The 25,820-nt window shown below is 46.4% G+C and overlaps 1 protein-coding gene and 1 non-coding gene across 2 annotated transcripts in view; one reads left to right on the top strand and one right to left on the bottom strand.

The window, feature by feature from the left end:
• Nucleotides 1-25,274, top strand: part of NFKBID (NFKB inhibitor delta) — a 30,890-nt gene extending 5,616 nt beyond the window's left edge. The window contains exons 4-14 of the mRNA XM_028741617.2: nucleotides 10,040-10,143; nucleotides 12,127-12,160; nucleotides 12,458-12,756; nucleotides 13,681-13,892; nucleotides 14,682-14,787; nucleotides 17,090-17,236; nucleotides 18,923-18,974; nucleotides 19,089-19,234; nucleotides 19,973-20,089; nucleotides 21,658-21,822; nucleotides 22,375-25,274. Coding sequence (XP_028597450.2) covers nucleotides 10,040-10,143; nucleotides 12,127-12,160; nucleotides 12,458-12,756; nucleotides 13,681-13,892; nucleotides 14,682-14,787; nucleotides 17,090-17,236; nucleotides 18,923-18,974; nucleotides 19,089-19,234; nucleotides 19,973-20,089; nucleotides 21,658-21,822; nucleotides 22,375-22,440 — 1,448 coding nt within the window. The 3' untranslated portion in view covers nucleotides 22,441-25,274. The remainder of the gene's footprint in view (nucleotides 1-10,039; nucleotides 10,144-12,126; nucleotides 12,161-12,457; nucleotides 12,757-13,680; nucleotides 13,893-14,681; nucleotides 14,788-17,089; nucleotides 17,237-18,922; nucleotides 18,975-19,088; nucleotides 19,235-19,972; nucleotides 20,090-21,657; nucleotides 21,823-22,374) is intronic.
• Nucleotides 503-576, bottom strand: TRNAN-GUU (transfer RNA asparagine (anticodon GUU)). Its single transcript has one exon. It is a non-coding gene; the product is annotated as a tRNA-Asn (tRNA).
• Nucleotides 25,275-25,820: the final 546 nt, after the last annotated feature.

The raw sequence follows: 25,820 nt of genomic DNA, 5'->3' as shown, positions 1-25,820 counted from the left end.
TCGAGCCATCTGGCCGCTTCCAAGAAGACAGGAAACAATCTGGGGTTTCCCAGTGACGCGTCACTGGGGATTCCATTCTGCATGCGGCCTCTTTACTTTGCTGAGTGCGGGGGCTGATCACACATGGCCACACACAGCAGAACACTTTGTCTCTTTCCTGCCACCGGGGGCAGGGGGGCGAAGGTAGTCCCTTGGCCAGAAAAAAAAGAAGAAAGCACTGGGCTCAGAGCCAGGCCCAGATGTCTGCCGGTCTGCTGGTTAACCAGAGACTCGGAATCCCCATGTCCTCCGGCTTCCCCATGAAAGCCCCTTGCGCTCTCAGGGTTAAGTCTGGGTCTCTGGGGTTTTGACTCCTCTGCCCGCACCAAGTGGGTGGAAGTTCTTCTCTCAAACCGCAGGTGGTCCCTCTGTGCCGATTGCAACACCATCGTTCAAAGAATTGTAGAGTTCGAAGGGACCACGAGGGTCATCTATTCCAACCCCCTGCAATTCAAGAATCTTTTGCTCAACGTGGGGCTCGAACCCACAAACCTGAGATTAACAGTCTCATGCTCTTACCAACTGAGCTATCCAAGGGAATCTGTTGTTTCACAGATGCCCTGTAGGTTAGAAAAGGAATGTGGAAGGGAAGAAAACTGGGTAGAACCCATTGTCCTTGATGGGCTGGTTTTCTTCCTGCAGAGATTTCCTCCCCCACAAAACAACCGTCAAAATTCACAATTGTTACCTAGTTTCCATCATCCCTGGCTATGCTGGCTGAGGCTGAAAGCTGGATATACACCTGGATTTACAGCACATTTAAATATTTATGCCACCTTTACTCCAAGGAGCTAAGACTGGAAAAAATAGTTCTTCCCCCCACCCTTGCTCCACTAGGCTGTGACATAGTGACTGAAGTAAGGTCATCCAGGGAGTTTGCTGGCTGAGTAAGGCTTTTAACCCTCGTCCCCATGTCCAAATCTAACACACTAACCATTACAGTGCTAGACAAAGGGGAGATAGGTAGATTCTCATTAATACAGAAGCAAAAATCAACTAATTAATGATACTCTGTCTAATGAGAATCTCCCTAATTCACACTTGGTGTACAGTATTGGTTCAAGAACTGAAACACAGCTATCTTCTGAAATTCGCATTTCTCTGAATTTTGCGATGGAGTTCTCCAACCAACCAATGCTTACAAATGTACATATATTGGGGGAAGTGTACATAAAAATGTATATATTAGTGAAAACAATATAGAAATATGCATTATAATAGAGGAGACTGCTTGCAAGACTCTGTATATTAGTCAAAAACTGCATAGAAATATGTACTTATTAGGGGGAAATTTGCGCTAAAATGCTTATGAATTTTCCCAATAAATCACAAATTGCTGTAGAACTGAACGTGAGATTGGAAAAAGGAGAAACTGAGAAAACCAAAATCAACAGATTCATCCACCGCTATAAGACATACCAGCATGCAGAGCGGCACAGGTTTCCCACCGTAATAAAAGATGCTATATCTATTATATTGACCTCTTGTTCAACAATTTAAGACTAGAGAGAGACTGGCATTTCCTGCATGGGTAGCCTTGATGATACAAGGCAAGGCAAGCACTGTGTCTGCAACAGCTGCTTTTGCTAGCAGTTTGCAAACAACATAAAGTTCATTCAGCTAACGGATATTAAAATCTCTTTCAAATAAGGGCTCCTCCAGGTGATGTATTGAATCAGCATTCATATCCATTTGCTTGTGCAAAGCTTGTGCACTGGGTAGCTTACATCTGGTCTTTATTGGGTATGGGTTCTGATTCATTGGTGGGGAGGTGATAAAGCAATGAGCCTTCGTCCTTATTTGCTTTTGTGATGGTTAAACGAATTCCCGTCGGTCATTGTCCCCACACATTGCAATACACTTTCCCCATCACTTTCCTAACTGCAAAAAAGTCCTCTCTCTCGCTTTCTCTCTTTTTTAAAAGTGGATTTGTTCCGCCAAGGTGACAGAGTGCTTAAACCCACTTGAATTATGCAGACCTACATTTCCAGCATGCACGTCAATCCCTCCCGCAAAATTCAGGCAGTCAGGAGGTGACCTTCCGTGTTTTAAGTTGGCACGAAAATAGAAGCAAGCGAAGGTCTCCAGGGAGATTATTCCATAGCTTTGGCACTGCCGCTTGATGGTTACTAGCTGAGATGGTTTTCGAAAAGAATTGAGCAATCTCAAGAGGGATAGGTCTCCATCAACAGTGATTAGCCAATGATAGCAGTGATCGGCCTCCTCTAGAGGCTGCTTTTGCAGAAGAAGTTACCAAGGAAGGACCTTCTTAACTACTTCTGGGGTGGGGGCACCTAGAGTAGGATGAGGGCCACTCGAATGGTCTAATCAATAATATTGTTTGTTGTTGTTTAGTCGTTTAGTCGTGTCCGACTCTTCGTGACCCCATGGACCAGAGCATGCCAGGCACTAATATTAAGATTCTTTAATGATATAATTTTGACAGCTGCACTGTTGGGAACGCTTCCTAGCATCTACTCTGGATTAACAGTCTGCTAATTGGGGTCAAACTGGGTCATACATTAGCTACATACCTGTGCTCTGCTATGGCCCCAATCCAAATCAGGAGCTCTACATTCTCCATCTGCACAACAGTGGGTGGAGACAAGGGGAAAGTAGGGAATTCCATTGAAGTAAGTGAGAGAGATGTGTGTGTTTTTCTCTTTCCTATGCATTCTGCAGCCACAGCAGGGAGCCTGAAAGGGATCAAGACCATAGCTGAGGGCAGGGGGTTAAAGCCTTCTACAACCATGCTAAGCTCCTAGTCTGGACTGGAAGGCCCAAACTGGTGGTTTGTGTTTGGGCACAGATATGTCGAGCTAGTCAACCTTGGTTCCCCAGATGTTGCTGGGATGGACTACAACTCCCATCATCCCTAGCTAGCTCACCCAATAGTCAGGGATGATGGGAGCTGTAGTCCACCAACACTGTCCCTCTAGTGTCCTCTGATGGCTCCCAGTTCCAGTATAAAGATAGAGAGGTTACTCTCCCTCCCCCGGTCATGATTTACAATGGCGAATTATTGGAGGGCATTTAATCTGGCTCTCACATCTCTGTGTATACCACTTTCAATTCCTTTCCGCTGATTTATTTACCGCTTGAATGAGGCAGGCAGCCAAAGGAGAAGGTGGCAAAGCAGTTAGATCACATTAGACTGTAGGTGGATGGATCTCCTCTTTTGAACAATGTCAGAGGTGGGGATTCTTTTCCAGCCCAAGGGCCACATTCTCTTCTGGGCAACCTTCCAGGGGCCACATTACAGAGGTGAGCAGAGCCAGGGGCAAAACTGGGCAGAGCAATTAAAGCAAATGGTACCTTTGTGCATTAGGTGCACAACTCTCTCTGTCCTCCATCCAGGAAGCAAGAGGCATGATCAGACTTCAGGGACACATTCCAGCCTGGCAAAATTCATTCAATGGCTCAAATCCAGGCAAGTAAAAAGTGTGGCTGGAGAAGGGGGTGTGGCCTGGGGGAAATTCCAAGGGCCAGATAATAGGGCTTTGAGGGCCACATTTGTTCCCCAGGCTGGAGATTTCCCACTCCTGGTTTATGGAATATTTGCTGCCATATTGGTCCACCAGAATTTTTTAAAATTCAAAACATTGGCAAGATAATACTTCTATAAAGACCAAGAAAAGCCTAGTAGGACTCTTCTCTAGCCTGGATGTTTCCTGTGAGCAGGTAGGATAGCTGAAAGGGAAGGGGTATTTGGGGACATGGCAGGAATCCCCGGTCTGGGCCAAGATACGGTTTTCAGAACTGTTGAAGGTGGAAGTTCTGAATTAACAACAAACATTAATTTCAAGCTCTAAGCCAAGATATCATTTTCAGGAATCTGGGAGATGTTAATTTTTCTTTCATGGCGCAAGAGATTGTATGTGTAGGATGGGATTGTGTGCAGGAGGGGCCCCATTTTACTGCCTCCCCAGAATGATGGCAACTTGAGATGCCATAGCAAAAGAGGGATTTCCATCACAAACCTCCCTGTCCCAAATCTAGTGCTCTGCTTCTACTATTTATCTAAACCAGCAAAGCTTGCTAGCAAGCCTTGGCTATGTTCCAAGAGAGACTTGAAGTGGAGCTCTAGGAAAGGCAAAAGGTATGTCCAAGGATGGACTAATTGTTGTCACCCTCGAGTCAAGCTGGAAAGTAGTGTTGCAGAGAAAACTCAATTCGGTAAACATTTAAAGGTGAACTTCTCAAATTTCCACTTTCCAAAACAATAAGAGTATTGAAACCCAGACATCCTTTCTAAATTCAAACTTCCCCAAATTTAGCAATGTATGGGGGATAACATGCCTCATTTAACCAACATGCTTAAGTCTATTTAATGCATAAAGGGGTTAATACCATAGAGTAAGCTGTCTTGCCAGCTGTCCTTAGCTGTGTTCACTTCCCTTACCTTGGGAGGATATAGGTAATCAAGACTATTGTACCTCCTCTTGGTCTGCCTGGTGATCTCGGTGTGTGAAGAGGCTAAGCTGGTTGCTCCAGCTTAGGTGAATGGCTTTCACAAGTCATTCTTGTGTTCCATACCAATAATCTACAAACTTTTGCCATTTTGGAACTAAACTACGTTTTACTGCCTGTGCAACTTTTCTGAATGTATGGTATGGAACAGCACATGAATACGGCCTTTGGAGAGTTTGTAAGTAAACCATTTTAAACTTACCAGATGTGTGGAGTTAGAGGGAAGTTTTGGAACTCGCAAGGACATATTTTAAAGGCCTAAGCCCATATTTCCATGGTTTACTTTATTGCATTTTTTATTATGTTTAAATCTCTACTGGGGTTCTCTCCTTGCAGAGTACTTGCCCCAGCCTTGGATCTTGGCATCCAGGATTTCTCCTTTTATACCTATATTTTTTTCCTTGCACCAACAATGTGGTTCCCCAGCCAAGTCATGTGTACATGAATGCATATACTAAAGTAAAGTTTGTATTTTAAAAATGCATGTATTTGTACATAGAAAAAATGCATTAATTAGGGGATATTGGGGGGGGGATACTTCTTAGGCAAAATTTCATACAAACGTGCATATTAGAGGAAATTTGCACTAAAATACTGATGAATTTTCCTGAACCCTTAAAAAAAAAGAATCACACGAACTGATGTGGAAATGTGGAGAAATGAACTTTAGGTTGGAAAACTGAGAAACAGAGAGAATCCAAATTGGACATGGGCAAGACATACTGTTCAGATTAGGGAGGGAGTCCTGGATCTGCAGTACCTGCTCTGACCATTACAAGGGTGGCGCTGCAGCACGGGAAAGATCAGAACAGCAACTTCTTCCACCCACAGGGATTTGAAGTGCCGAAACACTGCCTGCGCCCCTGATTCAAATTTCCCAATGCCTGCCTTGCACTGTTCTCCTCTGGCAGTCTGTTTCCTCTGCCCAGCATTAAGTGTTATCTCTAGTCTAATGCTCCAACCACTACACCACCCTGTAGACTACAATTCCCATCGTCCTTGGCCATGGGTATTGCTGGCTGAGGCTGGTGGGGGCTGGAGTCCAGCAACAGGAAGAGAGCACTCCTTTGACTTACACACTTGCATCTGCACCAGGGGACTCACCCTGAACCTTGCAGGTTCATGTCACAGGATCCAGAAAGGAAATGTAGTCGAGTGGAGGAATAGATCTCTGACCAGCAGCCCTTGCCGTCTGAGTTTTTCTTTCACATCATTTCCTTCACAGTGTCATGCCTTCCGTCAACGGAAGCGACGGCGCTGCAAGTTGCCTCGTTTTTTACACCGGCAGCCAGGACAACAACCACAGCACATGCCTTTGAGCTGGCATGCTGCCTGCTGTTCCCCTCCTCCTCACATTGCTCTCAGAAGGCTTTTAACAAGGGATTGGGGAGGTGGGGGATGGCCACAATATCTGCGTTTGAGCATCACCTGCTCTGGAAAATATCCCTTGTGCGTCGAGAAGGGAAACCACAAGTGACGGAGATGAAAGGCTGAGGTTGGGTCAAAGCAGGATTCATGAGCACCACAGAGCTGTTATTTTCTGCCAGCAGCCTTGCCCCAGTAGCAGGCAGGGCAAACTCTGAATCATGTCACAGGAGCGCTCAGGAATTTAAGAGGGGCCTTCTGAGACTGTCACTATTTTGCAGGAGGAACCCGAGCATGTACTGGAACTTTAGGTCTCTGTAATAAAAAATTGGATCAAATCGCTCTGTCGCCCGAGCACAGGGCTTCTCAAAATGGGGTCTGCGGACTTCATTCACGTTTCCCCATTAAAGATCCGCCTTGATTTTTAACTGTATTTTTATGGCTTCTTTTATTTCTTATATTGATCCTTAATTGCCTTTTTATTGCTTTCTTATCGCTCTATAGTTTTTAATTGCTGCACCGTTCCCTATGTTGCATTTTACAGCGTTGTATTTTGAATTCAGCGGAATTCAGATTGTAATGCAGTAAAATACAGTACATACAAAAGAAAAGAAACAATAGGAATCCAATTAAGAATCACACAGCACTCTGAAATTGCTACAATGGGCAGAAATGGTCCACTAAGACCCTCAGCGATTATCAAGTGGTCCATTGGTGCATTGGGTGGGGAGTTGTAATTACAAATGTCCTAGTGCATTAATCTGTTTTTTAAAAAACAACAACATATATTTTGCACGTTGGGAAGGGAAGAGAACATGCACTGAAAAGCGTGAGGTGAAGTAATGAGTAACAGGAAGACGTGTGAAGACCCCAGAAACAAATCAAGATGAATGCAGGATAAATACTCGTTGTCCATCCCATAAACAAGTCAGAGCAAATGCTCAAAAAAGACCCAGCATTCTAGCCGCGCTGCAAGTTTTGTGCTAGCGAAATGAGGGTGAATGTTGAATATACAGGTTGCCTGGAGGAAAGATTAATTTGCTGTCAAGGCTTGGGTCTGGAATATATTGTTACTGGCACTGCAGATCCGCTGTTCCTTTGTTAGATTGCTGGTAACAGCCCAGAATGGTTTGCTGCTATTTTTTCAATGGGCTGTATGACATGGTCTCCTGGTAGCTAGAAACCTCTCTCCATTTTTGAATGAGAAACCAGAGTTTGGAGGAGATGGTGCCCCACTGATGAGGCAGCTATGCATGTAAGATAGGGGAGCTGGCAGGTTGGTAAGGACAATGTCCATGTGTATAGGTGACAGACAGACAGACAGAGACACCACATTCAAAAATTTCTGGAAAGCTGAAATGGACAGTCTTTGAAGGATGTGCTTCATAGGAACGTCTACTTTTGCTTTGACGTACTCTGCTTCTTTACGTTGATGAATAAAGCATATATTTCAAGGGCACTTCTGGACTGTTGCTATTCTTGAATGGGATTCAAGCATGTATTAGCAATTTCAGCTTGTGCAATTGTAGTTGAATTGTGCAAGAAAACTGCTTCCCCAAAAGATCAGGGTTTTTTATATATATAAAAAGAAGGGAAAGTGATGGGGGAATACCCTGGGAAGTGTGAGATAACACTTTCATTGATGCAATGTCATCTAACCTCCCCGCAAACAAATCAAAATGAATGCACATTGGACAGCCACCATTGTCTAATCCTACAAATAAATCATGACTTCCCCCAAAGGATTCTGGGAGCTGTAGTTCATTAAGAGTACTGGAAAAACCCTATTCCCCTCACAGAGCTACAATTTCCTACAGAATGGATGAGGAAGCCAGACCAGTCTCAAGACCACTTTCCCACCATGTATTCAAAGCACTAGGCTACCACTTCAAAAAGTCATAGCTTCCCCTGTGAGCAAAGGATTGTGGGAGTTGTAGTCTTATACCATCTGGCGGGCCACAGGTTCCCAACCTCTGACTAGGGAAGGGGGAGAAATTTGATTCAATTCACATTTAAAGGAGAACCTGCCTAATTCACACTTTCTGAAGCAATATGCAAATTGAAGCACTGCTGTCTTTCAAAATCTCTGAATTTTGCAATGCTGTTCTCCAGCCAAGTAATAGGCATATTTTTCCGTGTATAAGACGCCCCCATGTATAAGACGAGCCCTATTTTTTGGAGCCCAAAATTAAGAAATTTGGCCAAAGCCTGAACCCGAACCCAAGCCCAGGCCACCTGCACCAGAGCCCGAACCCCTAATTTTTGACTATTTTTTTAACAAAGAACATTGTCTTATACATGGAAAAATACGGTATGTACAAAAAGCATATACTGCGGTAAAGTGCATGTAAAAATGCATAAATTGGTGAAATAACATATGCAAATATATTATATTAAGGGAAACTGGCTTGCAAGAAATGTGTGTAGTAGGCAAAATTAGATACTGAAATTTTGTTTGTTGGAAAAATTCACACTGAAAAATTCACACTGAAAAGCTGATGAATTTTCATGAGCTTTTTTTTTAAAAAAATGCAGGCCGATGTAGAAATGTGGAAAAGTGAACTTTAGATTGGAAAAGTGAGAAATGGAGAGAAACAGGCATTGACATATTATTCACACATCTCTGCCCCTGACATGCTGAAATAGTGGAATCAGAGCAGTGTGAGAATTCTGCAGTTGCAATGTGAAAATGCAGTAATTAGCACTAAGCCGAAAATAGGATTTCTGTTAGTTGCAGGGTAGAGCTACCTTGCCCTGCAATATGCAGTGGAAGCAGAAAGTGACAAAATAACTCAAGATGTGCTGGTCTGAAAATGTTCACCATCTTTTCTGCAAGAAGTACAGATACCAGCTTTTCTCAGTGCAAGGTTTGTGCTAGCTGGGTGCAGTTTTACTAGGTGCAGACTATAAACAATTCTGGTGTACGTATGCCATTTAACTTTCCTTATAGACTTTGTGCAGGGAAGTTGTTGCATTATCCTTTTCTTGACAGGTTAGCTTTCTGCAAGCAGGGAAGCTTTTCTGTGGCTCTGTTGTCAAGTAGACCAGGGATGGGAAAATGGATTGGATTAGTAGATCAGATTCTTAGCTTCCTCATTCCCAGTCAGGCCAACTTTGACAGGTGTGGTCACCTACCTGTCAATCACCTGACATCCTCTGCCTGGCAAATGCACAGGGCTTTGAAAGAGCCAACATTCAGGTGATTGGCAGGGCCTTCAAACCCCACTTTCAGTAGGAATTTGCAGCTTTACCTCCCCTACACCTGACTGATATCATATGTTATACCAAGAGTGGTACAGTAGGGAGTGCCATTTTAGTTGCTGAAACTTAATTTTTTTCAAATTTCTTCAGTAACGGGACTTACAAATAAGTTTTGGGGTGTCAGAAATTCAGAGCTGTTATTCTTTTTTGTGACTGGACAACATTTAGTTTGAAAGTCTACGTCTGACAAAGAAGCACATGAGGCTTTCGGGAAAGCAAAGAATTTCAATTTTGTTTTCTGAAAATGTCAGCTAATCCTTAACAATAAGAATAATGGGAATGTAATCTAACTTGGCAAATCATTTTTAATGATTTCTATGCAATTTTACACACCTTTTACCTACCAAGCAAAACTAAATTATATTAATTTAACCAAAATATATTTTGAATTCCCAAGTCATGTTACAATGTTTTAGCACCCTTCATTTTTTGAAATTTCAACATGCCCTAGTGGGGTACGTCAGTATGGCTTGGCAAAAATGGCCCCATGGGGCAAATGGTCAGGTCTGGTGGGGCTAACTAGGCTGTAGCTTCTCCACTGATGAAATAGACCAGGGGTCAGCAACCTTTTCCCATGCCTCAGACCATGTGGTGGGCTGGACTATATTTTTTTTGGGGGGGGGGGGATGAACAAATTCCTATGTCCCACAAATAACCCAGAGATGCATTTTAAATAAAAGGACACATTCTACTCATGTAAAAACACACTGATTCCCGGACTGTCCGCAGGCCGGATTGAGAAGGCGATTGGGCTGCATCCGGCCCCCGGGCTTTAGTTTGCCTACCCCTGAAATAGACACTCTGAAGGTGGGATGCTTGCATGCTTTTAGGAAATGATCTGATCCCAGGCTAGAGCTATCCTCCTCTCAATCCTGACAACCCCATTTGCTCTCTCTGCTTTCAGGTTGCAAAGTTCCACGCAACAGTTTAGCACCCCAGACTGTGCGGGAATTACTGGAACAAAAACGGCAACAGCAGATGGTCCTTGGCCACAGTACTGGACCCCAGGTGAGTCATCCGCTGAAACCAGTTGCGATTGTTCCTTGCTTCCAGCAGCCCCTTCCAGCTAGATGTCTCCAGGAAACTCCCAAGCAGGACAGCAAGGCAGCAGCCCTCTCCTGCTGCTATTGCTCCCCACAGCAAGCATTCAGTGGCTGTTGCTTCTGAGCATAGAGGTGTCAGGAGCTTGTCCTACACTCAAGTAGGACCCTGACAGAGACATATGCCCAACTGGCATTCCCTCTCCCTCCTGGTCAATAGTTTGGGAGCTTCAAAAGCTTTCTTCAGCCCGAACATCACAGTGACCGATGCCAACAGACATCAGCACCCTTAGGGATCCACAGAGTCTTCGCGGTTCGTGTGACAGACCTCAGCAACTCTGCATTTTGGCTAATCTACTTTATTTGCATATAAACACACATGGAGCACTGCAACATGGCTCCCTCTCTCTCTAGCATCAGACTGCAAAGAGAAAAAGACAAAGGACAATAGTCCCACTTCACAGAACACAGTAACACAAACATCCAGTCTCCGTCACTTCCCACTTTGTGGAGTCAAAACATACACCGTCATGTGATAGACAACAATCCCATGACTGCAACCACGGAGCAGGAATTCTAACAAGAGGTTCCATGTGGCCATCATGACTGGTACCTATTGACAGCCTTCTCATCCAATGAATTTGTCTCAGCCTTCTAAGTTAGGGTCCATCACCTAGGCTAGCTGCACCTGCTTTGCATTCTTTGAGACGAGGGCTGTAGCCTTGTGTTAGAGCATCTGTCTTGCATGCAGAAGGCCCAGGGTTCAATCCCAAATAAAATCCCCAGCATTTCCAGGTCAGGCTGGGAAAAGATCCTGCCTGAAACCCTGGAGAGCAACTGCCAGTCAGTGGAGAGGCAGTTGGACCAATGTTCTTTCCCCCCCAATAATTTTTATTAAATTTTCTGTTTTACATTTTAGAATATTCATTTAAACAACCTTAAAATATCAATGACTTTCCCTCTTCTCTTTCCATGGTTCATTTTGCATAGCATAAATCCCTCCATATTTTATATAAACTAAACCATTCAGTATTCCATTATTACATCCACCAAAACTTATTTACACTGTTGAATTAATCTTAATGCTGCCCACGTTTTCAAACATACACAATTTCCCCCCGTATATTCAATAAACATTTTCCAATCTTCTTTAAACGTATGTTCTTCTTGTTCTCTTATTCTATATGTTCTATCAGTTTAAGTTGCCATTTTTCTTTAGCTGGGACTTCGCTCCTTTTCCATTTGGGGGCTAACAAAACACGGGCCACAGTAGTGGCGTACATAAATAACACCTTTTTTGACATCTGTGAATTTCCATCTGAATTATCCCCAACAAAAAGGACTCTGGTCTGTTTGTTTTTGAAAAGTACTTTTAAACATTTTTCCCAACACTTTTACAGGTCCAACACATAGGGTAGAACGTACCCCAAATGTTCATTCACGTGATCCCCAATTCATAACATAGGAAGAAGTTACCTTCTGCCGAGTCAGAACATTGGTCCATCGTCCATGAGGGTAGATGGACCATTGTTCTGACTCAGCAGAAGGTGGCTTCTTCCTACGTTATGGATTGGGGACCATGCAAATGAACATTTGGGGTCAGATTAAGGGGCAGCCTAGTCTAGGGTGGCGACCATAGCATGTTTGGATTTGGATTTGATATCCCGTTTTATCACTACCCTAAGGAGTCTCAAAGCGGCTAACAATCTCCTTTCCCTTCCTCTCCCACAACAAACACTCTGTGAGGTGAGTGAGGCTGAGAGACCTCAAGAAGTGTGACTAGCCCAAGGTCACCCAGCAGCTGCATGTGGAGGAGCGAAGACGCGAACCCGGTTCACCAGATTACGAGACCACCGCTCTTAACCACTACACCACACTGGTCCAGACACAACTGCTTTATTACCTTTACCAGGCTCATTACTGATCCTCTTTCTTTACTCTTCCTCTGCAGGTACCCCCGGGAGTTTTCGAAGCCAGCCGAACAGGTGAGTGGATATGGACACACGGGGATGCTTTTCTTCCCCCATAGAGTCGGTGCGCCTGAAATGGCTACTAACGTTCTGTCTGCACTGGGGGAGGCAATATGTTTCTGCGTCCCAGTTGCTGGAAACCACAGGAAGGGAGAGTTGTTCTTGAGCTTGGGTCCTGCTTTCGGGCTTCCCATGGGCATCTGGTTGGCCCCAGTAAGAACAGGATGCTGGACTAGAGAGACCACTGGCTTGATCCAGCAGGGCCTTTCTTCTGCTTCTGTATTCTTTGCTCATCTGAGTCCCTCTTTCTAGAGCCCCCCAGAGCAGCCAAGGGAAGAGGACCTACTCCAGGACAGACCGCCACTCCCGAGTACCCGGTTGCGGCCTTTCCCACCTGGCAGCCAGACACCTCAAGCCAAGCGGCCTTCCCTGCCGACTGCCACTACCAGCCAGTGGACCCCACCAAGAACTACCTCCTTCCACCTCCAGGGCCCCAGTATGGCATCATCAACCCCTTTACTTCTTTGGAAGCCAGTGTTTATGGGCCTGCAGGACCTAGTACCACTGAGGCAGTGTACGGTTCCAAGATGGCATCAGCGGTGGATTATGAGGTGAATGTGGAATTATGGGATGTGGGTGGGTGAGGAGTGGCTCAAACTGGAGACAGTACATAAATAAAGACACTCACAGGACTGAAATAAAACTCATAACATTTATTGTAAACATTTGGTGAGACCACAATATGTAATGCTGTAATATAATAAGGAATGTACAGTGGTACCTCGGGTTAAGTACTTAATTCGTTCCAGAGGTCCGTTCTTAATCTGAAACTGTTCTTAACCTGAAGCACCACTGTAGCTAATGGGGCCTCCTGCTGCCACCACGCCGCCGGAGCATGATTTCTGTTCTTAGCCTGAAGCAAAGTTCTTAACCTGAAGCACTATTTCTGGGTTAGCTGAGTCTGTAACCTGAAGCGTATGTAACCTGAAGAGTATGTAACCCGAGGTAACACTGTATGTCTAAAGTATAATAGAAAAATTTATTAAGGAATTATAGACAATCATAGAATGTATATATAGTAATCACGCTTAAGTAAGAGCAATGTAGAGAAGCCAGAAGAGGGGTGGAGGGAAGTTAATTCGGATAAGATATAGATTGAAAGGGGAATAATATTGTTAAGCTGTATTGTGTTTAAGATATATGTGGGAAATTAATAAAAATTATTGGGGGAAAACAAAAAACAATCTGGAGACAAGGAAGGGGCTCATGCTATCATCTTAATCTGTTTTTTAAACAGCAGTTTTCCTGTTCCAAGGAAATCCTTGGGAATGTATCTCCATTCCCCGTTTGTGGAATGCTTGCCCCAGGGAGGTCCAGAGTCAGAAGCTGTTCCCAAGCCTAATTTTGGTGGGAGGAGGGGACCCTGGAAATGCCTCTGTGAACATATATGTGCCCACATTGGCAACCCTGACGTATATCTGGGGGGAAATTTGGTAATATTGCAATGCTTCTTTACCATGGTTTCTTCCACACAGACGGCGGTCTCTGAAACCGGGCCTTTGGACCTCTTCCCCGCTCCTGGGGGTGTCTGCCTGCAGCAAGAACTGAACAACCCCTGCCTCCTTCCTGAGGAGAATTTCCCGGCCTCATCCCTGGAGGTGGATCCAGGGGAACTGGCCCAAGCTCGGGCGGAGATCCGGAACACAGAACTGCCTCTTCTGCTACATCAAGATGAGGATGGAGACACGTAAGTCTGTTGCCGGTGGTGAGAGCACCGATTCTCCCTCCTCCCAGGAAATCGCTTTGAATACCATCCCATTCGGGTGCTCACTTTGTCCCCTTTGAAGTAAGGTGGCTGCGTGTCCTATTTTCTAGCAGATAGTCCTCTGTCTGGCCCAGGGTTACATTCATTAAAAAAAATTGTTTTCCCCCAAAGAATCCTGGGAGTTGTAGTTTGATATGGGTACCGGGAAATGCAGCTGTAGACTACAGTTCCCATGATTCTTTGGGGGAAGGCATGTGTTCTAAATGTATGAGCACATGCGGCTATGACCCTAGTTGGACAAATACAGATGAAGAACCCTAAGAAGGGAGAGTAGGGAAATTGCCCATGAACAACTTAGTGACTCTGAGCAGGTATGCCTCAGCACAGTCTTCCCTACTGTGGTGAAATGTACTCTTATTTCTGTTTATAGTCATTGTTTCAAAATTTGGTTCTTATACACATACAGATTGTTATATTGTGTGTTTATTACATTTATTTGACATTTAGATGCCACCTTTCTACACGTGGTTCTGTCCCCAGTTTTTATCCTGCCAACAACCCTGTGAGGCAGGCTAATTCTGAGAAAGAGGGAGAACCATTGGCCCGTGTGAAATCAATGGCTGAGCAGGGATCAGAACCAGGGTCTCCTTAGTCCTAGTCCGAGACTCTAGCCACTATGTCAGGCGGTTCTCTCACGGCATTGCCAGGGGAGAAGAGTCTTGTCTGCCGATCGCCAAGTTCTTAAACTTTCCGTGCCCCTCTCCTCTTCAGGTTTCTGCATCTATATGTGGCCAAAGGACACCGGCCATTGGCATATGCTACCGCTGAGGTATTCCGGGAGTGTGGCCAGCTTGATGTCAAAGAGCACAGGGGGAAGGTGAGGATGAGGCCTGGGCTTAATTCTCCTTGCATGGAGGAGACACATGAATATCTTTCTCCAGCTGTCTCATAGGGCTGTCTCCAACTAAGTCCTATGCATAGAATCATAGAATTGTAGGTGAAATATACTCGTCTTTATTGCAGCTTGTAAAACGGTGATTGGATTTCCCCCAAACCTTAGGCTTTTATATACAGTGGATGCTCGGGTTGCGAACGTGATCCATGCAGGAAGCACGTTCGCAACCCGCAGCGTCACATCTGCGCACACGCGGTTTGCGATTCGGCACTTTTGTGCATGCTCAAATCGCGATTTAGCGCTTCTGCACATGCGCAAGCGCCAAAACTCAGAAGTAACCCATTCCGCTACTTCCGGGTTCGGCGCAGTGCACAACCCGAAATCGCGCAACCCGAAGCGTCTGTAACCCGAGGTATGACTGTACATTATTTACACAATGAGTCCCGTCTGACTGGCTGATTCTGCTTCCCTCCTGGAGCCTGATTGGTCTTTTCCTGCAAGCCAATCAGTTGTTGCATTCTACGATCCTACCAGCCTAATAGGCTGATTAACTTCCTCCTGGAGCCTGATTGGTCTTCTCCTGCAGGCCAATCAGTTGTTGCATTCTATGATCCTACCAGACTAAGAGGCTGATTAACTTCCTCCAGGAGCCTGATTGGTCTTCTCCTGCAAGCCAATCAGTTGTTGCATTCTAGGATCCTACCTGCCTATTGTTCTAGGATCCAAGCTTAGTACATAACAGTAGGGTTGGGAGGGACCCAGAGAGGTACCTAGTCCAAGCCCCTGCAATACAGGAAAAACAGCTAAAGAATCCCTGACATATGGCCACCCAACTTCTGTCTTAAAACCCCCAAGGAAGGAGAGTCCATCACCTCCCGAGGGAGACCGTCCCACTGTCAAACAGCTCTTACCATCAGAAAGTTCTTCCTAATGTTTAGTCAGAACCCCCTTGCTTATCATCTGAATCCAGCATACTCATCTGAAATTAATGGTTCTAAAGAAAGGCTTAACGCATTAATTTGAAAGGGTCTACTCTAAGTAGGACTAGCATCGGCGACAGCCCTATAGCATTTAGAATTTATTTCATAAGCTATGCATTTGCTATGGAATATATCCAAGGTCAATCAAACGCCAGTCCATGGAGTTATATTCATTCATTTCAGAGGGTCTGCTATGAGTATCTTAGATGAATATCACTCTATTCTTTCCTACAGGTATCCAGGCAACCTATTTGTTGTGACTTTCACTGATTATTCTGATTTCTTTTCTTGTGTGTGTTTTCAAATGCACTTACTCTGCCATTCTAACAGTATATGTACTTCATTTATTGCTCATACATGTTTAGAAACTCAATTTATATTCTCTGTTATTCCATATTGCATCCCGCTGTGACAGCTATTTTAAAACCCATCAGGCAATTTATAAAATAAAGGGATAAAAAGTAAATAAATGTCAAAGAAAGAAACAACTATCTCACATTTAGAAGACATCTGAAGGCAGGCCTGTTTAGGGAAGTTTCTAAAAGTCTTTTAAAAGTCAGAGAGTAGTTTATTTCCTTGATATCTGATGGGAGGGCATTCCACAGGGCAGGCACCACTACTGAGAAGGCCCTCTGCCAGGTTCCCTGTGGCTTCACTTCTTGCAGTGAGGGAACTGCCAGAAGGCCCTCGGTGCTGGACCTCAGTGTCCCTCCCTGTGAGAAGCCAAGACATCTGAAGGCAGCCCTGTTTAGGGAAGTTTTTAATGTTTGATGTTTTATCGTGTTTTTAATATTCTGCTGGGAGCCGCCCAGAGTGGCTGGGGAAACCCAGCCAGATGGGCGGGGTATAAATAAATAAATAAATAAATAGATGATGATGATGATGATGATTATCTCTCTGCTCTTCACTAAATGTGCCTCCTGTCCAGCTCCCCTGTAACACCTTGCAGTCCACTAATGCCTCTTGCTTGTTGGGATGGGTGATGGGTGTACAGAAACTTAGCCTATGCTACAAAGGTGATATTTGCATTCATTGCTCCACCCACTTTTGCCTATGGCCCCTCCCACCATTGGCATGTGGCCCTCAGAAGGTTGCCCAAAAGGAAATGCAGACCTCAGGCTGAAACAGGCTTTGCATGCCTGGTGTATTTGCATTGAAGTAGCGAATGTTCCCTTCTGTCAACTGCTGCCTGTCGCCTATCAACTGCTGCCCTAGATAGCTGCCTAGAACCAGGCGCCTGGCGAGGCTGAGCTCTGCCACTCCCAGCCACAGCCACTCACTGCTATTCCTCTCTGTGTGCCCAGACTCCGCTGCTAGTGGCGGCTGCAGCAAATCAGCCTGGGATCGTGAAGGACCTGATCGTGCTGGGAGCGGATGTCAACGCTGCAGACCAGAAGGGGCAGACTGTGCTGCACCTTGGCGCCACCTATGGGCTGCCCAGTGTCATTGAGGTGAGTGTCCCTATTGCATAGCCAACATTTAAGAATGATGGGAGTCGCTACCCAACAATACCTGGAGCGCCACAGGGGAAAGGCATAGCTCAGTGGTAGGGCACCTGCCTTGCATGCAGAAGGTCTCTGGTTCAATCCCAGGCATCTCCCCGTAGGGCTGGGAAATCAGGGTGTAGGAAGTGGGGCGTGGGAGGTGCAGTCCGCCCCGGGTGTCATCCTTGAGGGGGGTGACAAAATAGCAAACCATGGAGGCGGCACTTACCACGGGGCATGGCCTGCAGCACGTCCGAGCCACACGTCTCTCCTGGGAGTGACACAGTGGCTCGGGGCCCCGTGCTGCCCAAAACAGCAGCATGGGGCTTATATCCACCAGGAGGACTCTGTGGGCAGCTCGCCATGCCACCCCTGTGTGCAGATCACCCCGTCCCCGCTGCTCCAGGTGCTGGAGCAGCTAGCTATGCACCTGTGGGAAATATTCCCAGTCACTGCAGGCAATATTAATGGCCTGATTCAGTACAAGGCAGCTGTCTATGGTCCCATCACTGCTAGCAACGCCAGCCCTACCATCAGGCAAAGTGAGGCAATTGCTTCAGGTGGCAAAAGCTCAAGGGCAGCAGCCGGGCCATTCCTTCAGAAGAAGAAGAGTTTGGATTTGATATCCTGCTTTATCACTACCCGAAGGAGTCTCAAAGTGGCCAACATTCTCCTTTCCCTTCCTCCCCCACAACAAACACTCTGTGAGGTGAGTGGGGCTGAGAGACTTCAGAGAAGTGTGACTGGCCCAAGGTCACCCAGCAGCTGCATGTGGAGGAGCGGGGAAGCGAATCCGGTTCACCAGATTACGAGACTACCGCTCTTAACCACTACACCACGCTGGCTCTCCACTATAGCACCCAGCCACCACCAACTCCAACTCCCATGAGCAAGTGGGGCCAACAGTTGGGGTTGGCGAGAGCTGGGCCTCACGGTGCCTCATTGCAGAGTTCAAATTGCAGCAGCGTTTCTGTCATTTGTTCCTTTTTATACTCCTGCAAATGTTAGCAGCACGATAGCACATACAGCAGGCCAATGCTTTCCCTTGATCTCCATGCATGGACAATGGGTGGATCTCCATGCATGGACAATGGGTATCTGATAAAATACTATTTATTTGTTTTGGAGTATTTATAGCCTGCCTACCAACTGATGTTCTTGAGGCAGCTTACAACGCCTTTAAAACACAATGAAACAGGCTGTGATGCAATAGTCACTACAGCAGGGAAAAGGTCTACAGTGGTACATATGCTTCAGGTTACATACGCTTCAGGTTACAGACTCCGCTAACCCAGAAATAGTACCTCGGGTTAAGAACTTTGCTTCAGGATGAGAACAGAAATTGAGTGGCGGTGGCATGGCGGCAGCGGGAGGCCCCATTAGCTAAAGTGGTGCTTCAGGTTAAGAACAGTTTCAGGTTAAGAATGGACCTCCGGAATGAATTAAGTTCTTAACCCGAGGTACCACTGTATATATTTATAGTCTTCCTCCTGCCCTTTTCCTCTGCTTTTCCAACAAATACTGTTGAAGGAGCTAGGCATTAGAGCCACTTGTTCCATGGCCAACATCTACTTGCTGAGCTTTCGTTAGGTTGGGATTTAATCTGTTCTAAGCACATGTCAGAATGACGATCTCTTCTGGATTCTTTCCCAGGCCGTCATGGTGACTGGTGTCCCAGTCAATGTCGATGCCAGAAATTTCGAAGGTAAGGTGATCGGAGAGTGCTGTGTATCCCCAGAAACATTTTCAAGTTGAGAACGCATATTATTTTGCACACTGCTAATGTGTGGAGTCTTTGACATCCCTTTCTGCACTGTAGGTCTGACCCCCTTGCATTGTGCTGTCATAGCTCACAATGCCGCCTTCCAGTCCCAAAGCATGGATCCGTTGTCTCAGCAGCAGCTCCAGAACTTCCTGCTCTGTATTCGCTTGCTCCTCGAACTCGGGGCCAACTACAAGAGCCAGGTAGGTGGGTGGGTGGGCTCTGAGGAGGGGTTCCTTCTCCCCAGGCCAGGAGACCAAGGTGGCCACTTCTGCATCAACTAAAAAGAGGGCAAAAGAAGGAGACATAGCAAAGCATTTGCAGAATTTGGCTAGATTTCTCGTGTACACTTGAAGCTCTCCCACTGACATCGTGACATACTAACAGTATGGAAGCACTGAGAGCCAGTGTGGTGTAGTGGTTAAGAGCGGTGGACTCGTAATCTGGTGAACCGGGTTCGATTCCCCGCTCCTCCACATGCAGCTGCTGGGTGACCTTGGGCCAGTCACACTTCTTTGAAGTCTCTCAGCCCCACTCACCTCACAGAGTGTTTGTTGTGGGGGAGGAAGGGAAAGGAGAATGTTAGCCGCTTTGAGACTCCTTAAAGGGAGTGAAAGGCGGGATATCAAATCCAAACTCTTCCTCTTCTTCTTCTTCTTCTTCTAAACAGGACTGGCAAAGTGCCTTACCCTGAGTCAGACTGTTTGTTTATCTAACTCAATATTGTCTACACTGGCAGGCAGCTGCTCTCTAGAATTTCTCCCCCAGTGCTACCTGGAGGTGCCAGGGATTGAACCTGGGATCGTCTGCATGCAAAGCAGATGTTCTCCCACCCAGAATGGTTCAAAGATAAGACTCTCTTTTGTGATTAGCCAAGAAAGCTTGGCCAGCCCATCCTGGAGATTGCATCTGGCCTCCTGACAGTTTCCTCCCTTTTCTAGGAACTGAAGAGCAGCAAAACCATTCTGCATTTGGCCGTCCAAGCTGCAAACCTGCCTTTGATCCAGTTCCTACTCCAGCTGCCTGAAGGAGAACTCCAGAACTTTGTCAATATGAAGGTGTGCTTCTGGGTTTTCTCTGCTAGGGGGCGCTGTTGCCCAAGGTTGGGGATAGAAAGGAGTTTTTTTCCATTATGGTGTTGTTGTTTTGTATCATGAAAGGCAGACGGGTGGGTAGAACTGGTGGCCCTCAGAGAGCAGATCAGCACCTTGCAACAGAGGGCCCAGCTCTGAGAATCACATGTCACGTGGGTTCATTTGGGCCGTAGCAGCTGACATGCAGGTTTTTGTCTATGTCAGTTGCAGCTTTGGGACCTTAGGAAAGGTAGAGGGAAAGTTATATTTTTTGTTCCTCCCTCTCTCCCATGATGATCTCTCCAACGCTGCTCTTTGCATTGCGAGGGTTAGCGTGCGACTCTTAATCTCAGGGTGATGGGTTAGAACTCCACATTGGGCAAAAAGATTCCTGCATTGCAGAGGGTTAGACTAGATGACTCTGGTGGTCCCTTCCAACTCTACAATTCTATGCCATTGATGCCAATGGATGCTGCCCCTGAAAAGCGAAGAGGAATATTGGGGAGGTGATTCACAGCTGCCGTGGCCCAAAGGCTGCTCCAGCTTCCCCAGGACTGATCCTGAGTAGCACAGAGGCTCAGCTAAAAGGGCAGAGGGAGAAATGGCATGTTAAATAAATGTGCTGCTGAGGTGTCCTGTTCCTCAGGGATGTAAGAAGCCATCGTTTTCTGTTCTGCCCTGTACAGTCGTACCTTGGAAGTCAAATGGAATCTGTTCCGGAAGTCTATTCGACTTCCAAAATGTTCGGAAACCAAAGCATGGCACTGCAGGACACAAAGTAAACACAATTCAAGTGATGGGGGGGTTAATGTAATCAATTACATGTCATTTGTGGACTGAAAGCAACAGGAAACAGCAAATGCCCATTGTATTCACTGGACTGAGTTCCCTTCTGGCCATGGGATGAAGAAATGAACATCGGCAATTTCTGATTCCATTTCTTTCTTCGTCAGAATTCTCTGACATGTCCGTCAGCATTTTCTGGAACTTTGGAAAGAATTGCAATGGACCTGAGGAACTGCCTTGACCATAAGCTGTCAACGTTTCCCTTTTTTTAAGGGAAATTCCCTTAATCCGAATAGGATTCCTCGCAATAAAAGGGAAAAGTTGACAGCTATGGCCTTGACCCACACACCCATGTCCAGCAATTGTACTCCCTAGATGGGGTACTGCTGAGAGTACCCACATGCCCCAGAGATGAGCTGGGTGTGCCCTAGAGACCAGGATTTTAGTGTTGCAGCTCCAGCCGCCTGGAATCAGTTATCAGCCGAACTCTGGCAAACACCTAGCCTTTTAGCAATTAGGGGGCTATTGAAGACATTTTTTTTCTTTAAGAAGTCTTTCCCAAAGTGTGATGCAGTTGCTTATGTGAAAAAAAAACAATAGTTGCACAATGGTAGAAACTGCTTTACTGCTTTTAGCATCGCTGAGTTTGCAGTCTTTTTGCATTTTGTCTTATTTTATTGCACACTGCTTCAGTAAGTTTGGGTTAATAAATCTGCAATAAATGGATATTGTGCAGGCTAACTTGGAGGGGAAATCTCTGTCCTCAGGCCCACGGGAACACCGCCTTGCACATGGCCGCTGGTCTGCATGGACACCCCTTTCAGGAGCAGATTGTGCGCCTCCTGCTGCATCACTGGGCTGATCCCAGTGCGCGGAACCTGGAGAACGAACAACCAGTCCACCTGTTGGCACCAGGCCCAGCAACAGAACAGGTCAGCTGGGGGCAGGTCTATGGTTGGTGGCAGTGGGCAGGGGGAGCTAAATTTAGTTCACTTTGCATTTTCATCAGGACCTACCAAATTTGCAACACATAGCTCAAAATGCAGCTGTCCTGAGAAATTTGCGCTTCTCCGAATTCTGCGGTGGAGTTCTCCCACCTGCTCAAAAAAAAATGCATATGTTAAGCGAAAGGGGGCATAAAGAAATTGTGTGCTTAGAGGAACTAACGTACCCCGAGAAAAAATGCATGACATTAGGGGAAATTGCTTGGGGGGAAATGTGTATGCTGAATAAAAATCGCCTACAGAAATGTCTGCTTTAGGAAAAATGCACACTAAGAAGCTGGTGGATTTGTTGCAAATTAAAAAAAAAAATCAGTAGACTGATGCAAAAATGTGGAGAACTGAAGACTGGAAGGATGAGAAGCTGGGAGAAACCGAAATGGGCAGATCCGTTCATCCCTAGCTGCATCGGGACAGGGAAAAGCCCAAGCAGGAATAGCTATCCTTCATCTTTAAATGATTGTTCCTTCCTTCCCTCTGCAGCTACGCCTGTTGCTTAGGAGCCGCCGTTTGGGCCCCGGACCAGCTCATCTCCCCTCTTTCCCATGAAGAACTCCTGTCAAGCTACACTCCTCGGCAGAACACCGTCACTTTTTCAGCTGCCCAGGAAGTGAAGGAGTGTCAATTTGGGGGGCATTGTTGTTTATGTTGTTTTATCTTATGTGACAAGGAAACTTTGCCTTGCGCTGCCTGTATTTAACTAACTTATTGGATAGGGAGGGTTGTGTGCCTGACTTTCCTTGCTGATGCCGGCCAATAGTCTATCCCCAGTGGCGCCGGATTATCTCCCACTACAGGTGACCCACTGCCATGCTGGCAGTGTGGAGGGCTTTGCCTTCCCCAATGTCACTGCATCCTTTCAGCCCCAGGCTAGTGAGCAGGCAGGGAACAAAGGTATACTCTTCCACCACCACCCAGCACCACTGGGCTCACCCTCATCAGCAAGGAAATGGTTCAGGCTCTGAGTGCGAATTCTGTCAACCAGCTGCTTCCCCGACTGGAGTTCTAAGTGCTCCTGTTTGGTATCCTTGCATGCAAGGGAGGGGGAGGCAGCTGCCAGGTTCGCCCCTCTCTATCCTCTTAGCTGCCGCAAGTATCATTTCTGTGAAATGGATCGTTGTAATTGAACCATATTGGTTTTTGGCAAAATTTGGATCGTATAGTAGCACAGGGCTGGCCTTTGCTGGAGGAATTACTTCGGTGAAACTGAGTTGCTGTTTAGGCCATCTCTGGTGTGATCCACTTACTGATGCTACATCTTAAAACCTAAGAGAGTTCCTGTAACTTTTTAATTCAAAGAATTGCACAGAAGGGGGAAAGGAAACTCCACTGGTTGGAGCTTCTCACAACTGTGGCATGGGAGTGATCTTCCAAGCCACAACTGCCGAAATTATCCCTTCTGTGCAAATCTTAGGACACGGGCGGCTACCTTGTGATACCCAGATGTTGTTGAACCACCACTCCCATGAGTGAAGTCCAGCCTGGCCAGAGATCAGGGATGATGGGACTTGAAGTTCAGCAACGTCTGGAGGGCTACAGGTGTCTTGCCCCCGCCTCCGGGTAGTTCTCTACAAAATTAACCGGCTTAATTGTTGTTCCTTCTCTCTCCACAACCGGGGAACCCTTGGAACTGTACTTCCACTGAGTGGTCTTTTAAGAGGAGACTCTGCTCCTTTACCCAAATGGCAGTTCCCAGGTGTCCCTGCGGCGAGGCAGGAGCTGCAATGCTTAAGCCAGCCTCGAAACAACGTTGTGGTAGAGAACTGCCCTTTTAAGAAGCTAGAGGTGCCCTCTCAGGAGATGAAGTTGGCAGCCGACTTAATTACGCCTCACAATAACCTGAGGCAAATGACAATATGCACACTTTTTCAGTGCTGCCCCTCTGACGCTTGGAATCGGTTTGGAGGCCCTCAGGCAAGGTGGGGGCCTTCCGTGTTCTAAGCTGCGGGGATAAACACTGCGTGTTTTTTCTCGATTTAGGCTCCGGCCTGTGACGCACCCGCTCACAGCATCTGTGTGCAGAAACCTGTAGCCAGGTCCCTGGCTTAATTGAGAGAGCTCTGTGTAGCTCACACTCTTATCTCTGGCTCATCGCCAAGGAAGCAGTCTTTCTCTCTCTCTCTCTCTCTCTCTCTCTCTCTCTCTCTCTCTCTCTCTCTCTCCATGACTGCATCAGCTTGTATCCCCACAAAGTGGGGAAATTAACACACCTCCCCTTTCATTTCCTATCCTCCCCACCCATCCCGTTTCTTGGCGGCCTCACCTTATTAAGCCATGCTGTCCCACCAATTCCTGCTCTCCACAGCTCTTTGGAGTTTGACTCGCCCTTCTTTTCCCGTTGCTGGGTAGGGAGAAATTAGATCCAGCTTGCATTTAAAGGCAAACCAACCTAATTTGCCACCTTCAAATGTGAATGAACTGCAAACTAATGCAGAAATGCGAAGAACTGAACTTCAGATGGGGGGGGGGGAGAAACCGAAACGAGTAAATCAGCCCATCTGCAATTGCCAGACACCCAATCCTGGGATTTCTTCACTGTTGTGAAGAAAGGGAGAATTCTGGTGGTTGCAGCTTCTTCTGCCGCAAAATACTGCTGCAGGTTCAGCTGCTGCAAGAATTATTCCTGCTCACTAACTAGGAGGGAACCATAGCTGTCAACTTACAGATTTGAAAATAAGGGACCAGCAGCCTCGAAAATAAGGGATCAGCAGCCAAAATAAGGGATCAACAATTACTTTGATAAAATACATATTTTGTTGTGTGCAAATGGCTTTAGATACCTATTAGGTCCTATAAATTACCATATAGCATATATTCAACACAAAAAAACAGCAACAATTTGTTGTTGACAAAGGACAGCTGGACATAGAAAGGGCCCCATTACCTTCAGTAGCTTATTTAAGGGACATCATCAATAAGGGACAGCAGCGGGACATCGCCCTGGGATAAGGGACTGTCCCGCCAAATAAGGGACGCTTGACAGCTATGGAGGGAACCTTTCCCAAAGTGGTAGGACATCTGCTTTGCATGCAGAAGGTCCTAGAGTCCATCTCCCTGGAGGGCTGGAAAAAAATCACCCTGAAACCCTGCAGAGCTGCTGCCAGTCAACGCAGACAATACTGAGCTGGATAGACTCAGTGGTCTGACTCAGTAGAAGGCAACATCCTATAATCTTGTGTTTATCCCTCCCCATTCCCCCCACTCTCTCTGTCTGGCAACCTTTCACATGCCCTCCTCTGTGTTCAGCTTGATAAACACTCCAAGCTTGTGCTAATGGAATATTTAAATGGAGGCGAGGACATGCCAGGGTTTATGATGAACCATATGTTATTGGAACAGAAGCAAGCTAATTGTGGCAATAAAGAAGCACACTTTTTAATCTTTTCCGCTGTCTCCGTCTCACGCTGCCTACACTCCGGCCCCGGTGCAGAACCTGTGAACCCATCAGCGCCTGCCTGCTTCCGCTTTTCTCTCACTGCCAGCATTCTTGGACCACTCAGCCCCACGACCAAGGAAAAGAGGGAATAGAAACGCAAGAGAGGGAAGGGTTGAGGTCTGCTATCAGAAGCGACTTCATGCCACGCAGCCAAGCCCCAGATAATTTGTTCATTTTGCTAGCAGCCGTGTACCTGCTGCTTCTCAGGAACTCGGAGAAAGAAAAAGCGCAGTGTAGCTTTGAAATCAGTGGCTGAGGGCAGGTTTGAATGGGTTGGGCCCAGGCGCACCAACTCTATGGGGCCGAGGTGTCTTTGGCCCCCTCAATATTTGTTGGCAGGGGACCGGGTCCCCTCAAGGTTGAGGGGGCGGAGGAGGCCGAACGCAGGGAGGAAGAGGAAGAGGCAGCTCTCCGTGAATGAAGAATGCCAGGAGCCAGGCTAAGGGTCTTGGGCTGCTAGCAAGGCAGGGGCTGTGTCAGGCAGGAAGCCACT

Source organism: Podarcis muralis, chromosome 7 (assembly GCF_964188315.1).
Source record: "Podarcis muralis chromosome 7, rPodMur119.hap1.1, whole genome shotgun sequence".
Lineage (NCBI taxonomy): Eukaryota > Metazoa > Chordata > Lepidosauria > Squamata > Lacertidae > Podarcis > Podarcis muralis.
This window is presented reverse-complemented; position numbering and strand designations above follow the sequence as displayed.